At 51.6% G+C, this 17751-nt stretch overlaps 1 protein-coding gene across 1 annotated transcript; it reads left to right on the top strand.

The window, feature by feature from the left end:
- Positions 1–3175: 3175 nt before the first annotated feature.
- On the top strand, positions 3176–15953 carry HAS1 (hyaluronan synthase 1). Its single transcript, XM_028529783.2, has 6 exons — positions 3176–5176; positions 7108–7205; positions 10181–10885; positions 12132–12357; positions 12981–13113; positions 14961–15953. Exons 2-6 carry the CDS (start codon positions 7197–7199, stop codon positions 15634–15636), a joined length of 1749 nt encoding a protein of 582 aa, XP_028385584.1. The 5' UTR covers positions 3176–5176; positions 7108–7196; the 3' UTR covers positions 15637–15953.
- The last annotated feature ends 1798 nt before the right edge of the window (positions 15954–17751 follow it).

Below are 17751 nucleotides of genomic sequence, written 5' to 3'. Positions count from 1 at the left end.
ATCCCTTCTGTAGGGGGACTGTTTGCACAAAGAAGAGGGACAGCGGATGATCACACGACGAAACGGTGACACGCTCCTACAGGAAGGAGAGTGAGCAAGAGCAGCAACAGGTAGGACTGCGGAGGAATCTCACAGATGTCACGTGAGAAAGAATCCTAGCGCAAACAGGCTGTGCCCTGCGATCCCTTCGCCGAGAAGAGTAATAAGAAGGGCGCCCCCCTGTGCCCGCTGGAGTTACAGCAGTGCTTACCCGTGCGCCTACGAGTGCGAGTACACGTGTAGGGGTCTGGGAGGAGGCGGGCGGGGGTGTCTTGCTTCTTGGTGGGGGCATTGCTTACGCAGATGTGTTAACCTTGTAAACGTTCACTGATGGGACATTTATGGTATGCACAATGTTCTGTGTATTGTACTTCAGTAAAACTTTTACAGAGAGGGGGAGGGAGGGGAAGGGAGAGGGAGGGAGGGAGGGAGGGAAGAGAGAGTTGGGGGAGAGGTCTGGATTTGCTTGACACGTGGGTCTGAACTTCTCTTAGATGTTCAGTTTAAGCCGAACCAAATGAAATCCCCGATATTTGGTCACTCTTGGTCTGTAAATATGGCAATTTCATATGGTTCAAATTCTGGGGCATTTGTTTCAGTCACTGCTGGGGCCCTGGTCTCATGGAGTCAGAATATATGGGAGCGAGGCCCAGTAACCTGCATCTTTAGTAAGTGTACCCATGTGACTAGGATGCTCTTGTGCCCACAGACTCATTTGCAGAACCCTTGGTTAGGCTGACAAGAGCAGAGGGTGGAGCTGGTTTCTGGCTGTGTGGTTTAGGCCCCTTCCTTTATCTCTCTGAGCCTCAAGTTCGGCATTTGGAAAGTGGATCTCATCACAGGGGCCAGGGGAGTGTCGGCCAGGGTGAGACCTGGGTTGAAACCCACAGCCCTGTGCTGGCAAGAGACAGACAGAAAACGGTGGCAGCCTTCATTCCCCTTCTCACTTCCTCATGGTCGGCCCACAGGACTGCAGCCTGTAGCACCCACCATAGGAGGGCCTCCAGGCTTGCTTCTGACTTCCCCTCCGTGAAGCCTGCAGGGGTGCCTCCTCCATGGCATGACATCTATGCCCTACTGTCTGCTCCCCAAACTTTTCCCAGCCTCCTGCTATGCTAAGCTCACCAAAATGACCCAGAGTGGGAGGGTCTTTCACCCCACCCTGTGACATGAGGGAGCTAGGGTCCAGGGATCACCAATAGGGTGATGGACTCTCCTTGCCCACAGGTGGATGGGGAAGCTATACCAGGGTGAGGAGGTGGCTTGCCCAAGGCCACCAGCCTTGGAACCCAGGAGCATCTGGCTCCAGAGCTTGAATTCCTCCCAGCCCCAACCAGGCTGACTCCCCAAACCAGAGCTAAGGTAGTCAGGGTGGGTGAAGGGTCCCCCTGTTGCCACCTGAGTCAGTCATGGGGACCCTGAGTTGCTACTGGTTGAAGAACAGCTAACACCAAAAATTTCAGTGTCCCATCTCCTGATGGGAAGGGCTACCCTGTGAAGGACAATTTGAGACAGTTCCATTTCACAGATTAAAAATAGAGACTCAGGAGAATAAAACAGTGGTAAATGCACAATGCAGTGTGTGGATGATGTGTTATAGGGCTGTGCACTTGAAACCTGTATGGTTTTATTAACCTCAACAAATTCAATTATAAAAAAAGGAGAAGAAAACCCTCGTCTCTTGCCAAGAACATGCAAGTAACCAGCTCCTCCCAGTCCCTCTGGTGCCCCATCCTCACATCCGCCTTCTGACTCAGACCTGTGTGGCTCCCCGGGAGGCTCTTCAGGCCCTGGTCTGTGGTGAAGGCCGACCCGAGACTCAGGGGGGACCACGGAACTTCAGCAGCAGAGTAGGGGAGGCACAGAGCCGGAGCATGCGTGCAAAAGAACATTGAGTCCTGCAAAATTTCCTGTCAGAGCTCAGAAGGGGGTGGACTGCAGAAGCCAGAGGCCAGGCATCAGCACGCAGGAGTGCAGGTCCCAGATGCCAGCCCCAGGGATCCAGGCCCCCAGCCCCTCCTCCCTCAGACCCAGGTTCAGGCCCCCAGCCCCTCCTCCCTCAGACCCAGGGGTCCAGGCCCCCAGCCCCTCTTCCCTCAGACCCAGGGGTCCAGGCCCCAAGCCCCTCCTCCCTCAGCCCCAGAAGTCTGGGCCCCTAGCCCCTTCTCTCTTAGCAACCTTCTTATCTTAGTTCTGTTGCCCCTGGGTCTGAAGGAGGAGGCACCTGGGACCTGCACTCCTGTGTGCTGAAGAGGTTGCCTGGCCTCTGGCCTCTGCAGTCCACCCCCCTCTGAGCTCTGACAGGAAATTTTGCAGGACTCAATGTTCTCTTGCACGCATGCTCCTGCTCTGTGCCTCCCCTACTCTGCTGATGAAGTTCTGTGGTCCCTCTTGAGTCTCAGGTCGGCCTTCACCACAGACCAGGGCCTGAAGAGCCTCCTGGGGAGCCACACAGGTCTGAGTCAGGAAACTCCTCTTTCCAGGTCTCACTTTCTCTCTCTGGAAACTGAAATCACTCCCATCTTGCTTCCCTGGGAGAGGATAGAGCTGGGAACAAGAATTCTCTCTCTCCCTCCCCCTGGCAATTTTTGTCTCTGTTTTCCTCCAGGGAAAGGGTTCCAGCAATGGAGGAAGCCGGGTGGAGGCGTCTTCAGCTGGAAGGACTGGGTTATGGGCACCCAGGGCCCTCCTTTCCTCCCTGGCTCAGAGGTCCCACAGCCTCTCCAGGGGCAGAGGGGTGTGTACCATCATAACTGCCTCCTTCCCTCTCTCTCAGGAATTCAGCAGGATCTGGGAGGTCTAGGTGTTTCCCAGAACGTGGTATGTAGGAAGAACAGCCTGTGTAGTAACTACAGCCCGGCTGGAGCTCCACTGAGATTTGAGCCCTCTGAGTTCCTGGAAGTCCAGGGCAGTCTGCCTCCAGATTTGGGATCTTCGCTGATCTGGGGATGCCTGGCCCAGGGCCCCACCTCACTGGGAGCTTCTCGTGCCATCCCTCTCAGGACTGGCCGCTCTGAGGGGTGGACACCAGGATGCTGGGAACTGTGGGGGCCTCTCAGCTGCTGGGCTGTCCCTCCCACTTCTCTGCCTTCCTCCCCATCCTCCCCTCTGTCTCCCTCCTCTGCTTCCCCCTCCTTCCTTCCTCTTCTCTCCTTTTCTTCCTTTTTCTCTTTCCCCTCTACCATCCTGACTCGACCTCACTCACTCATTTGACACATATGCATTGAGCACCTATTATGTTCCAGGCACTGGTCCAGACCCTGAGGAAACTGTCAGGAACAAAACAGGTAGACACTGTGCCTGGGGAGGCTAGTGTGCTAACCAGGGAGATGCCCATGATACAAAAAAGATAAAATAAATGGGCAAGTTATACTTTATGTAGGAAGACAGCAGCTACTATGGAAAAAAAAAGAGAAAGTAGAGGTGGGTAAAAGGGATCAGGAGCCCTGGATGGGGCAGGGGTCATGTTAAAGAGGGTGGTCAGGCGAGCCAACCCCCTTCTGCTCCCACTTCCTCCCTTTCTCTCTCCTCTGTCTTGCAGTATCTAGATTGTCCCAAAGCACACCCCTTCTCTGAAGGACACCTTGCAGAGAAAGCATTCGCCTGGACTAAGCATTTAACAAAACACAGACCTCCTCAAGTTACTTCCCTGGGCTCCTTGCTCTCCCTAGTTTCCCCTGAGGCCAGTAATCATTAAGACAATAAAATACACCCCTGATAGGATGCAGATGTAGTCAGAACAGCTCCAGTGGATGAACCCCCAAGTCGGCCTGCCCCCTCTGCTGTCCACCTTCTGTCTCCTTGCTCCTCAGGGTTCACCTGGCTCTGCACGTCCCATCTCTAGTGCTTCTCCTGTCTCATAACTTCCAAGCTCAGACTCAGAGCTCGTTCTAGCCCAGAGAAGACCCTGATATGACCCACCACACAGTTGCCCAGGCCAAAAGTCCTCAGCCTGTCCTTTCACAGTGTCCCTCACAGATGCCAGAGCTGCCCCTTCCCCTCCCCTGCTCACAGCCCTCCCATGGCTCCCCAGTGACCCCAGACAAAGTCCTATCCTCTCTTATGCACCCCACCCCAACACACCTCCATGTTTCACCATTTATGCTCCACATCAATCCATCCATACTTTCTTGTCTGGCCAGGGCATTCCTTGCCTTGAATGTCTTTTCTGCTCCATTGTTCAGCCCCCACCTCCATCCCTGCTATTACCCTGGCTAATTCCTTCAGCACATCACCTCCTCCAAGAAGCCCTCCCTGACTCTCCAGCTGGGTTGGTGCATCCTCAAACTGGTCTGTGGCCCTCTGTTTACACAGCTGTCTCCTTTACCAGACTGGCATCTCCTCAAGGGCCAGGCCAGGTCTGAGTCATATCTGATCCTGGCATCGCCCAGCTGGGAGCCTGGCCCGTCACCAGTGCAAGAGATGTCCCTACAGTAAACACATGTCCTGTCCTCTGCCTTTCTCCATGTCTGCCTTATTATCTCCCCACTCTTCTCTCCTCTGTCCTTCTGGTCTGGAAACCACACCCTGAGGTTTTCTGATGATAATGGAAATCTTGGGAGGACCACTGTGGACCCAAGGCAGGGACCGGAGATCAGCCCCATTGGAGCGGAAGGTTCTGGGAGACATGGCTGTTAGTGAGGGGAGCAGGAGGTAGTCCCACCACCACCAGTTCCTTCCTGCTGTGGGAGGGTCCACTTTCCCCTGTCCTTGTTTTTCAGCTCTGTCTTCTTTCCTTCCAGCCTTGGTCATTTCTCTCTGCAAGGGATTCTGGGAGCCTAGGCTTCTGGGTCTGAGGGAGGAGGGGCTGGGGGCCTGGACTCCAGGATCCTAGAGGAAATTATTGGGGTGTAAAGTCCTGGTCCCTCCTCCCTCATCCACACTCTGGTTTTAGAAACATCTGGTTTTATACAGCGGCTCCACCCAGCAGGGCAGGGTGGGGGCTGGATACTCAAAAGCCCAGCTTCTGAGTGGAGCTTGTACTTCCCCCTAGCCCCACCCTGGGGTAGAGGAATCACTGGCCCCTCCTCCTCTGGGCTCAGCTCCCACCAGAGGACCCATCATCCTGACACAGCCAGACACCAGGCGGTGGCCCAGGCTTCCAGCAACCCCGTCAGCACAGGCTGACTTTGCTCTGGTGGGTGGGCCCTGAACTGGCCTCCTTCCCCTTGACAGCCAGGCAAAGGCCCAACCTGGCGCTGGCCCTGCACACTCTGCCACTCCAGGAAAACCCAGGGAGTGAGGGCTTGGCACCTTGCAGGGGAGAGCTCCAGGACAGGCGGGGCAAGGTGGAACAGTGAGGACAGAGGAGGACTTAGAGACAGCAAAACAGAGAGAAACAGTGAATGGGGTGGAGGGGGGGTCTGCGGAAGATACAGTGAAACATAAACAGAGGTGGAGCTTCAGAAGGAGATACACAGAGGTACAGAGAGAATGAAGGAGACTACAGATCAAGACAGATAGAATGATGGATAGACAGAGGCAGGGAAAGGAGGAATAGGAAGCCACTGAGAGGAACAGAGAGAAACAAAGACTGGGAGGCAGGGGATGAAAAAGAAAGGGATACAGTTATTCAGAAAGAAGGAGATAGAAATATATAAAGAGAGGCAAAGGCAGAGAAACTCAAGGGGAGAGAGAGAGAGAGAAAGACAATGAATGAGAAAGTCAGGGAGAGACACTTGAAAAGAGAGGCACAGAATGAGCAGAATAAGGACATTGGGAAGACTGAGAGCCAGAAATTTAGAGACAGAGAAACACAGAAATTTAGAGACAGAGTGAGCAGGGAGACAGAGACGGAGAGAGAGAGAAAGAGAGATAGAGGTGGAGAAAAACAGACAGAAACCCACAGAGAAAGTGAACCAGACAGACAGATGGACAGAAACAGCCAGGAAGGCATAGACAAAATGATAGGCTCAGAGGACAGAGACAGAGAGAGAAGGACATGGGAAGGCACAGGGCTAAAGAATCAGAATCAGCACTGGTTGGTGTAGCTCAGTGGATTGAGTGCCAGTCTGCGAACTCAAGGGTTGTGGGTTCAAGTCCCAGTCAGGGCACATGCCTGGGTTGCAGGCCAGGTCCCCAGCAGGGGGCATGTGAGAGGCAACCACACATTGCTCTTTCCCTCTCTCCTTCTCTCTTATTAAAAATAAGTAAATAAATGAATAATCTAAATCTTAAACAAAGCATTAGAGTCACAGACACAGGAAGGGAGACAGCAACGGAGGGAGAGAGACACTGGTTTTATGGTAAGAGGAGGAGACAGAAATAATCATTAAAAAAGGGCATGGATTTTCTGGTTCTGAGGGACTAGCGGCTCAGATGCCACAGGGCACCCCCCCCCCCGCCCTTGCACCTTCAAGCTGACTCAGTTTCCCCCAGCAGCTCCCTGGGACAGCTGAGCAACAACCCTGAGATTACCCCCAGGCCCCTGGGGACACAGACCAGTGTCTCGGCCTCCTGCTCAGCCCCTGGCAGAGACGCACGCATGCCCACACCCACGCCTACACACAGGAACACATGGCCCCGTCAGTTACGCGCTGATGGGACACGTTTTCTCACAGCTCCCTCTCCAAACAGCCGTGCCTCACAACCCAGCGGGCACAGACACGCCCACAGTCACGCACGTGTGTTCGTTTTATTCCATCTGCCAGTTCCCCAGACAAGTCCCTGGGGGACCCAACCCAGACCGGATTCTGGGGCTAGAAGGGGAGGGGATGTGGCGGGGCTGGGGGTGCGCTGTCGAGGGTGAGAAGGGAGAGGCGAGGCGAGCTGGGGATGGGGGAGGGGAGAAAAATAGGGGTTAAGGAAAGAGATGCGGAGAAATAGGGACGGAGAGAAACACAGGGATAGGGGACAAGGGAGATGAGAAAACTGGAGAGGGGAGGCGAGTGAAGGGGGAGACCAAGGAGGCGACGGGAGGGTGGTGATGACGGGGGAAGCCCGTCTGGGCGCAGGGGGAGCGGGAGCTGGGTAGTGGCGGGAAGTGGGTGGGGCTGCCCGGCGTCCCTGACCTCACAGCCCCTGGCCCAGCTCAGCCCTGACGTCAGCCCTTACTCCCGCCCCCGCCAGCGCTGGTCTTCAAATGCCCCCCCAGCTCTCGGGCCACAGAGAAACTCGGAGAGCAGCAGGAGAGCAGAGCGCCTAGCCGACCCGCAGACATGAGACAGGTGTGTGCGTGACGAGTCCGTGTGGGGGACTGCGGGCCGGGTTGCGGAGAAGGGCGGAGGGGACACCACCAGGTGTGCGACCACGTGTGCGGGACAACCGCGTGTGCTGGAGAATTTTGTATGGGCTCAGGTGTGTGACAGCAACCATCTGTGTGCGACAGTGACCACGCGAGGGTGAGTGTGTGGGTCCTGTGTGTGCGTGGCCATCCCGTCTATGCGTGACATGTGACACGTCCATGTTCCTGTTGCTATAAATCTGAATGTCTGTGTGCTAGAGTGGGGTTGGGAGAGGAATAAATGGGGGAGACAGAGAGGGAGAAAGGGAGAGAGAGAGAAAGGTGGAGAGAGAGGTATTTGCTTGACACGTGGGCCTGAATTTTTTACGTGTTCAAGTCAAGTCACTCTTAACTTGTAAAAAATGGCAATTTCATATGGTTCAAACTCCACTGTTACTATTTCTGTCCTGTTATTCCAGACCCACAGGTGAGTGTCGGTGTGGGCACCTGTTTTCTTGTGGGCACCTCTTCCCGGTGTTGCTCCTTTCTGCCAAGGCGTATATCCCCAAGTTCACCTGTGTGGCTATTCGTGGGGGGTCTCAGGATCACTAAGTTCTGCCTTAGAACAGGTGTCCGGGGCATTTTCTAGGGCACGGGTGTTTTCCTATGTGGGCACCCTCTGTGTGTCCCTCATCATGTGAGCATACGCCTGTGTGTGTCCACAGCTGATGTGGTTGTGGTTAAAACCCTGCGGATGGATGCCCACGCACCTTGGCGATTTCCAGCATAAATCTGGCCACCCCCAGAAACTCAGGCAGGGCTCGGTTTGGGACAAAGGCACAGAGCAGGAGGAAGTAATAATAATTGTTAATATTGCGTGGTTACTTGCACCAGGCTAAAAGCTCCACCTTTAGCCCTGTCCTCTAGAAACAGAATGTGAGCTATGCACGTGATTTAAACATTTATAGTAGCTACACTAAAGCAAGTAAAAAGAAACAGGTGAAATTAATTTTAACAATACATTTTATTTAACCCAATGTATCAGGGGTTGGCGAGCTTTTTCTGTACAAGGCCTGATAGTCAATATTGGAGGCTTTGCCCACCATATGGTCTTTTTTGCGACTGAACTTTGGTGCTGTGAAATCAGCCACAGACAATATGTACAGATGAGCATGGTGGTATGCCAGTTACACTTGATTTAAGGATGCTGAAATTTGAACGTCATATAATTGTCACATGCCACAAAGTATGATTCCTCTTTTGACTGTTTCCAACCATTTAAAAATGTAAACACCAGCGTTAGATTGCGGGCCATCATGAGAAAGTCTCCAGGCATTGGGCCACAGACATACAGTGTGCTATATATCAAAATATTCTCACTTTAGCATGTAATCAACACAAAAGTATTAATGAGACATTTTACTTTCTTTTAGTCATACTCAGTATTTTCGATGGAAATGCTGACGTTTTGTAAGATTTACAGTTGAAAAAGAACACAAGATCCTACATCTTCCACACACACTTAAGAGCTTTCTAAGAACTGGACTGAGGATCATGGTTAAAATTTAAATTAGTTTAAATTAAATAAAATGAACAATTCATTTCTTTAGTCACACTGGCTGCATTTCAAGGGCTCAGTAGCCACATGGGGCTGGAGACTCCTGTGTTGAATAACACAGCTCTATATCTTAATGGCTCATTTAGCCAGTAATAAACCCACGAGGTGGGGCCTGGTGACAGAGGAGGCAGTTTAACCTAGAGGAGGACAATGGAGCCAGGCTGCCCAGGGACCCTGGCAAGAGAACACACCTCTCTGTGCCTCAGGTAACAGTACCTCCCTCCCTAGAGCAGTGCCTGGCACGTGGAACGGGCTAAATCCCCACTTTACAGCCAATAAAATGGAGGTACCCCTCCCTTCTTATTCTGGCCTCTTCAGCCTCACAAACCGGCACCTGGCCCTGTCAGGGAGTGGAGGAGTGAAGAAAGAAAACCAGCCCACACCTGTGGGAGATCAGAAAACCGTCCTTCCCTGGTGAGCTTTGTGACTTTGATCAACCCACTCCTCCTGGCTCATCGGTCCTCAGTTTTGCCATCTGTATGGTGGCTGTAAACATTACCTGGTCCTGCAGGGCTCGCCAGAGGAGTAAGCCCAGTATACTAGTTTGTGGTTTAGTGACTGGATTCTTAGGGTTTGAATTTTGCCTCCTCCACTTTCCAGGTGTGACCATGGGCAGGTTGCTGCACCTGTGTGACTCATCTGTAAAATGGAGGTGATAATAATTGTACCTGTGGTGAGAATTAAAATAAGTTAGTGTTTCAAAAGGCTTAGAGCAGCCCCTGGTACATACCGTGTTGTATTGTTCTTTTTTTAAAAAAATATTTTTTAAAATTTATTTTTAGAGACAGGGAAAGGGAAGACCAGAGGGAGAGAACCATCAATGTGTAGTTGTATCTTGTGCGCCCCCTGCTGGGTACCTGGCCTGCAACCCAGGCATGTGCCCTGACTGGGAATCAAACTGGCAACTCTTCGGTATGCAGGCTGGACTCAATCCACTGAGCCACACCAGCCAGGCCTGCATTGTTCTTTTAGATGTATAGTATATTATTTTACTATTATTGTTTCAACACTAAGGAACCTTTGTGAGATGAATCATTATTTTATGTGCCACCAAAAAGGGGGGACATAATAGGGGGGACCCTATTAATTACACTGTGATGCTCCACTGAGTGTAACCCTCATGGGTTTAAGAGCTGTTAAAATGTGAGATAGAAAAAAGACGTATTCGAATCAATATAATCAGGCTTTTGGCCTTGATAACTGCCACAATTATTTTAGCTAATGAAAATAACTTTGCAGTACTCAGGAGATTTTCTTTACAAAAACGGGGATGTTATCTCTGGCTTGGGGAATATCCAGGAGGTCTCCCCTTCCGGAAAGGGCCCTTTCCCCTTGCTATTCCCTCTCTCTGTTTCCAACAGGACATGACCAAGCCCAGCCGGACAGTCCGTCAGTGCTCTGGCCTGGCCCGGAGGGTGCTGACCATCATCTTCGCGCTGCTCATCCTGAGCCTCATCACCTGGGCCTACGCTGCCGGTGTGCCGCTAGCCTCCGATCGCTATGGCCTCTTAGCCTTCGGACTCTACGGGGCCTTCCTCTCTGCGCACTTGGTGGCTCAGAGCCTGTTCGCGTACCTGGAGCACCGGCGGGTGGCGGCAGCCGCGCGGAAGGCGGCGGCTCGGGGGCCCCTGGATGCGGCCACGGCGCGCAGTGTGGCGCTGACCATCTCCGCGTACCAGGAGGACCCTGAGTACCTGCGCCAGTGCCTGGCGTCTGCCCGCGCCCTGCTGTACCCGCGCACACGGCTGCGCGTCCTCATGGTGGTGGATGGCAACCGCGCAGAGGACCTCTACATGGTTGACATGTTCCGCGAGATCTTCGCGGAGGAGGACCCCGCCACCTACATCTGGGATGGCAACTACCACCAGCCCTGGGAACCTGCGGCGGCTGGCGCGGTGGGCGAGGGCGCCTACCGGGAAGTGGAGGCAGAGGACCCCGGGCGGCTGGCGGTGGAGGCGCTGGTGAGGACGCACAGGTGCGTGTGCGTGGCGCAGCGCTGGGGAGGCAAGCGTGAGGTCATGTACACCGCTTTCAAAGCGCTTGGCGACTCGGTGGACTACGTGCAGGTGAGTGGAAGGTGCCCCAACCCCACCGTGACCCTAACAGCCCAGATCCTGCTTCCCCGAGGCCTTTGTTCAGTGTAGTTCTTTCCTTATTCATCCATCCATCCAATATGAGATCATACGTTCCTTTATTTATCTATTCATCCACCCAGTGAAGAGATTCCTTTCTTTAAAAAAAAAAAAATTAAAAGATTTTATTTTATTTTTAGAGAGGGAAGGGAGGGAGATAGAGAGAGAAACGTCAATGCGTGGTTGCTGGGGGTCATAGCCTGCAACCCAGGCATGTACCCTGATTGGGATTCCTTTCTTTCTTCATCCAATGTAGAAACTCTTTTCTTCACGCGTTCATTCATAAGTCTATCTCTCCATCTAATGTGGAGATCATTCATTCATTTATTCATTAAAATGAAAAGAAGTAATTCCTTCTTTTTCTTCCTTCAGTGTTGAAATTCTCTTATTTTTTCATCCATTTATCTATTTATTCAATATGGAAATTCATTTGTTCATTAGTCATTTAGTCATCATTCAATGTAGTGATTCATTCATTAATGCATTGCATTAGTTTTCTGTTGCTTCATAGTAAATAAACATACATTTTGCAGCTTGAAATGAAACACATGTAGTTTCCGTGGGTCAGGAGTCTGGGCAAAGCTTAACTGGATCCTGTGTGCAGGGTGTCACCAGGCTGCAATCAATCTTGTCTATGGCAAGGTGGCCTCTTCCAAGCCCATGTATTTGTTGATGGAATTCATTCCCCCCCCCCCCCCCGCCCAGCAGTCATAAAACTCATGGTAGCTAGCCTTTTTTAGGCTAGCAACAGAAAGTCTCAGACTTTTAGACCCTCTTATAAATATAAGGCTTACCTGACAGGTCAGCCCACCAGGTATACTCTCCTTTGATTAACAGTCGAGATGAGGGCCTTAATTACATTGCAAAACATTGCATTTCTGTATAAGGTCATATAATCATGGGAGTGATATCCCATAACTTTTGCCATCTTCTGTTGGTTAGAAGAATGTTACAGGTCTTGCCCAAACACCAGAGGAGGGTATTATGCAACAGCATAGGTCTTGGGAGGGTTAGGGGTCATCTTAAAATGTGATTAGACATTGAAGATTACTAAAAACTCAAGGTTATATTCAAACTCACTGCAGTGTGTCCCGGCTCCTCACCACCCCTTGGTGCCCTTCCCTCCATCACCAGCTCTGTTCAGGGATCTGGCCTGATCCTGACCTCTTCTAACCCGCAGGTGTGTGACTCAGACACGAGGCTGGACCCAATGGCACTGTTGGAGTTGGTGAGGGTGCTGGATGAGGATCCCCGGGTAGGGGCTGTTGGCGGAGATGTGAGGATCCTTAACCCTCTGGACTCCTGGGTCAGCTTCTTAAGCAGCCTACGGTACTGGGTGGCCTTCAACGTGGAGCGGGCTTGTCAGAGCTACTTCCACTGTGTGTCCTGCATCAGTGGTCCCCTAGGTGAGCTGGGAGAAGGCTTGGGAGGGCCATGGATGGGGTGGAGAGGGAGAAGGGGTGCCAGAACAGGTTGAGGATGTGACTCAGATTGTGGACAAAGATGGGGCTTGGGCGGGAATTGGGGATAGGGATAAGGTTGGAAGTTGGAAGTGGGGTTGGTGTTTGGTGTTGGGAATGGGCTGAGGAAAGAGTGCCGATGAGGAGCGAGCTGAAGGGGGGAGTTTGGTGAAAGAGATAAGTGGGTTTGGAGTAAAGGTCAGGATTGGGAGGCTAGGTTTGGAGTTGAAGATGGGTTTTGGATATGGATGAGTAGGAGTTGGGGCAGAGAATAGATACGGGACTGGGGAAGGGGCTGGAGTGAATTTACTGTCAAAGTGGACATGGGTCAAGGACAGGATTGGCACAAGTCTGAGATGGGAGTGGGGTTGATGAAGGATTTAGGGTTGAGAATAGGATAGGGGCTGGAGTTTTGGTTGGTAATAGGGCCGAGAATGGGACTGAAATGATTAAGGATAGGGTTGGAATTGGAGAGGAGTTGGAGTTTGAGATAGAAATGGGGATGGTGTTGGCGACAGCAGAGGCTGATACTCCTGTACCTGTGCCGCCCCCCCCCCCCCCCCCGCCAGGCTTATACAGGAACAACCTCCTGCAGCAGTTTCTTGAGGCCTGGTACAACCAGAAGTTCCTGGGCACCCACTGCACTTTTGGGGATGACCGGCACCTCACCAACCGCATGCTCAGCATGGGCTATGCCACCAAGTAAGCTGAGGGGAATGGGTAGTCAAATGTGTGTGAAGACCAGATTATCTCAACAAATGTGTCTGTGTGGCAGGGGGGAGGTGGGGAGGTGGGGGATTCTCCAAGCTCAAAGTAACTTGCAGGACAATGGGCTCTTAAAAGTGAGTCATTAGAGGAGAGAGGACGAAACCATAGGGGCAGAGGCAGCATTTGCATTGAATCATGTGAGTCAATGTACTACCAAGGGAGGCAAGGTGAGGGTGGGGAATCTTGCCTAGAAGATACAACATGATGTGGGTGAGACAGCTCTGTTGTAGGGAGCACAGATTACCATGGCAGCACTGTTACTGTATGGTGAGGTGGGAAGGGGAAGAGATACATAGATAGAATAGGATCTAACCAGTGAGGGAGCAAGCGAGAAGAATTACATGACAGAGGAGGAGAGTGCCTAAATGAGTAAGTGCTTCAGGAAGAGATGTAATTCCACAAGACTCAGAGGAGTATGGGCTAGAGCAGGGGAAAGTGATCTCTACAAAGCTAGAAAGGGCCAGGAAGAAGTTGGGGTAAACCAAACCCATGCATTCACTCACTCAACAGATATTAAGTGCCTACAGTGTTTTTTAATGTTTGTATTTATTGATTTGAGAGATATAGATAGAGATAGACAGAGAGATATATCACTTTGTTTTTCCACTGATTTATGCATTCCTTGGTAGTTTTTTGTATGTGCCCTGACCAGGGATTGAACCCACAACCTTGGCATATTGGGACGACACTCTAACCAATGGAGCTACCTGGCCAGGGCAAGGGCCTACAATGTTTTAAACTTTGGGAATACAGCAATTAACAAATGAGACACAAATTCATGCTTATGTTGATTGGGGAGACAGACAAGAAGAAAAGTGTAGAACAAACTATGGATAAATAAAACCAGGAAGGGCAATAGGAAGTATACAGGTCAGAAATGAAATGCTAGATAGGGCGCTGGAGGAAGACATGGATGGCAGCTGAAAATGGTGCCACTGGAGGAATAGCAAGGGGGAGAGTGTCAGGAAAGGAGGACAGTGAGCAGGGAGTCAGCTCGTGAAAGTCTTGGGGGCCAGGGTAAGAACTTTGACCTAAAACGAGGGAGGGTTTTCAGCAGAGGGCTGACATGTTGTTGCAATAGGATCCCTCTGGCAGATGTTTTGAGTACAGACTGCAGGGGGCAAGGGGGTTAGCAGGGAGGTCACTGAGGATGCCAGGTGACACAGGGGAAGGAGATTGGACAGACACTGTTAAGTAATGCCTGTGGGGACAGAACAGTTTGACCCCTCCAAACAGACTGACTGCCAGTGGCCATCTGGTGGCGTTCCACCAAAGGGATGCTAGCCTTGTGTGGTTGTGGCTGGAAACCCAGTAGGGCTTGATTAGTGATCACACGAAGGGAGGTTTATGGCTCCCTTGAGAAGGTCCAACACTTGCGCTGTTCTGGGTGGGGACCATGTCTGGCTCGTTCCTCACCATGGGGCCTGCCAATAACAGTAAGCACAAGAGTATTCATGATAGATTAGTGACCGTATTAGTAATAATGTTAGTAACCGTAATGATATGAGTCATGGCAATTGTGTTATTAGTCTTTGATTACACGGAAGCACATAGTAGTTGCCATTTACTGAGCAAGCGCTGTATACTGGTCCTAAGAACTTAGTATTGAATCTTCACAGTTAGGTAGGGACCATCGTTAACACCAGGGTACATATGATAACACTGAGACTCAGAGAGTTTGAGAAAATGCCCAGGGGCCACGTGCAGTGGCCAATTCTGGCTCCGGATTCCTGTCCCTAAGGAAAGCCATGCTAATGCCTACTTCTTTCTCACCTGTCCAGGTACACCTCCAGGTCCCGCTGCTACTCGGAGACCCCCTCATCTTTTCTGCGCTGGCTGAGTCAGCAGACGCGCTGGTCCAAGTCGTATTTCCGCGAGTGGCTATACAACGCGCTGTGGTGGCACCGGCATCATGCGTGGATGACCTACGAGGCGGTGGTCTCGGGACTCTTCCCCTTTTTCGTGGCGGCCACAGTGCTGCGGCTTTTCTACGCGGGCCGCCCGTGGGCGCTGCTGTGGGTGCTGCTCTGTGTGCAGGGAGTGGCGCTGGCCAAGGCAGCCTTCGCCGCCTGGCTGCGTGGCTGCGCGCGCATGCTGCTGCTCTCACTCTACGCGCCCCTCTACATGGGAGGCCTCCTGCCCGCCAAGTTCCTGGCGCTGGCCACCATGAACCAGAGTGGCTGGGGCACCTCAGGCCGGAGGAAGCTGGCCGCCAACTATGTCCCTATGCTGCCGCTGGCCCTGTGGGCGTTGTTGCTGCTCGGGGGCCTGGTGCGTAGTGTGGTGTATGAGGCCAGAGCCGACTGGAGTGGCCAGTCCAGGATTGCTGAGGCCTACCACCTGGCGGCTGGGGCCGGCGCCTACGTTGGGTACTGGGTGCTCATGCTCACGTTCTACTGGGTGGGTGTAAGGAGGCTCTGCCGGCGGCGGGCCGGGGGCTACCGCGTCCAGGTGTGAGTTCTGGTGCGCCGGTGCTAACACACGGGTCTTCACGGGAGACAAGAAACGAATCAGGTCCCAGGACCGACGAACTTATGGGTAAACTCTCTGGACCTCAGTTTCCCTCCTCTATGAAGTAAGGGGGGTCAACTCAAGATTCTTCAGCCTGGACTATTTTGGGGCTGGGAATTCTGGGTCTCTGGGGAGGGGTATTTATTGATCAGCGTGTGGATTTTTAGGGGTAGGGGGAAGGGGCCCCCATTTTCTTCCTGCTCTTATTTAATCTCCATTTGTACTGTGTGATTAGGATATAATAAAGAATTTTATTTATTTTCTTCTGAGCCTCTCCACCCTTTTTTTTTAATGGAGGGGGTTTTATGGTTGAGAACTGGGGACTCCTGGCTCAGTCTGGGGTTCCAGGCATTTGAAAGTAGACAGGATACCCTCCTCCCTCCATTCTCTAGAAAAGAAAATGGGAGTATTAATCCTGTGGGTCAGGGGGTCAGGGTTGTTGTGAGGGTGGAACTTCTCAACTCCTCACTCACAGTTACTAACGGAGCCTCCACTGCAATCGGACTCAGTATGTGGATGGGGTTTTCCTGGTCCACTCCAAAGAAGGGTAACTCGTACCTTCTCTCCTCAAACCCCCAGCACCTCCTCTCCCAGCCTCAGTTGATCTCATTGAGAAAACAGAAGTGACAAGAAGAAAACCTTCCAAGGCCCCACCTCCATGATCCTCACTCATCTGCATCTGTGCCCACACAGGCCACCTTCCCTCATTACTGAGGGTGAACTGTCTGTGCTCAGTGCCAACTCCTTCCACTTGACATGCTTTCTTCACTTGGCTTTCAGAATGCCCGTGATCGTGCTTGCTGTTTTCTTCCTGGGTTCCTCTTCATGTTGCCCACTGCTTAACATCAGAGAAACTTGTCTTCCTATCCGCCTACACTCATTTCCTCAGTACACCCAGTATTATGGTGCTGAATGCCTCATTCGAGCTCCATGTGGGGAGAAGGGACTCAATTTTTTCATCCTCAGATGAGAACACGTGCCTGAATTCCAGACTTGAATACCAAATTGCCGCCAAGAGATTTCCACGTGGCTATTGAACAACCTGATTCAGCTCCTGATCTGTGCTCCCCATCCTTCTCTTCCATCTCTGTGAAACCTCTTGCAGGTCTCCACACCTCAGTAAACAGAACTCCAACCTGCCAGCTGCTCAGGCCAAATATGCTCGAGCTGCACTGTTTACAACAGTAGCCACTACTGCATGAGACCGTTCCATTTTTTTTTCCATTCATTCACTTTTTGATTCAGTCTCAAAAACATTTACCAAGCATCTATTGAATTCCACACCCTTGGCCAGTTTTGCAAATAGTAAAATAGACGAAGGGCCAGCGTCTGCCTTCCAGGAGCTCTTAGTTAAGGAAACAGTGTGAACAACAGTTAAAAGATACCCAGACACATGCCTCTGTGATGTGTTGTTCAGAGGAAGGGTGATTTAGATATGTTATTGTTAAAGCTATAGAAAAGACTATACATTCAGTTCCTCAGTTGCACTGGGGCCACATTTCATATGCTTCAGGGCTACTTGTGCTGGAGGCTGTCACACTAGACGTTGCAGATCTATTCTAGAACATTTCCATAGCAGAGGGTTCTACTAGACATCATTGTTGCCTTGACCATTGATCCTTGACTCTTCTCTTTATCTCCTATTCAACATTCTGATTCAATAGCAAATCCTACTGGTTCTCTCTTCAGGATGGATCTTGGAACTATTTCTTACCTTCACTGTCACCACTTTGTCCCCAAGCTGCATCTCTTTCCTGGACCAAAGCTGCTACTTTATGCCTGGATCACTGCCTCCCCCTCTTGCTCCTGGATTCTGCTATCCATATAGTGCCCATCAAATGAGCTCATGAGCTCAGAGGAAAATCCAGACCTTACGGTGGCCAAGGTCCTGCGTGACCTGGAGCCCTGTGCTCTCCATGACCTCACCACATACTCATTTCTTAAAGCCCTGTATCAGCTGCACTGCCAGTCCCCACATTCCCCTGCTGCCACACACACAACCAGGCACACTCCTGACTTAGGGCTTTGCTTCTCCATTTCTTTTGCTGGAACAGTCATAAC

Source organism: Phyllostomus discolor, chromosome 12 (genome assembly GCF_004126475.2).
Source record: "Phyllostomus discolor isolate MPI-MPIP mPhyDis1 chromosome 12, mPhyDis1.pri.v3, whole genome shotgun sequence".
Taxonomy (NCBI): domain Eukaryota; kingdom Metazoa; phylum Chordata; class Mammalia; order Chiroptera; family Phyllostomidae; genus Phyllostomus; species Phyllostomus discolor.
Note: the sequence above shows the minus strand (reverse complement) of the source record. Positions and strands in the feature narration are given on the sequence as shown.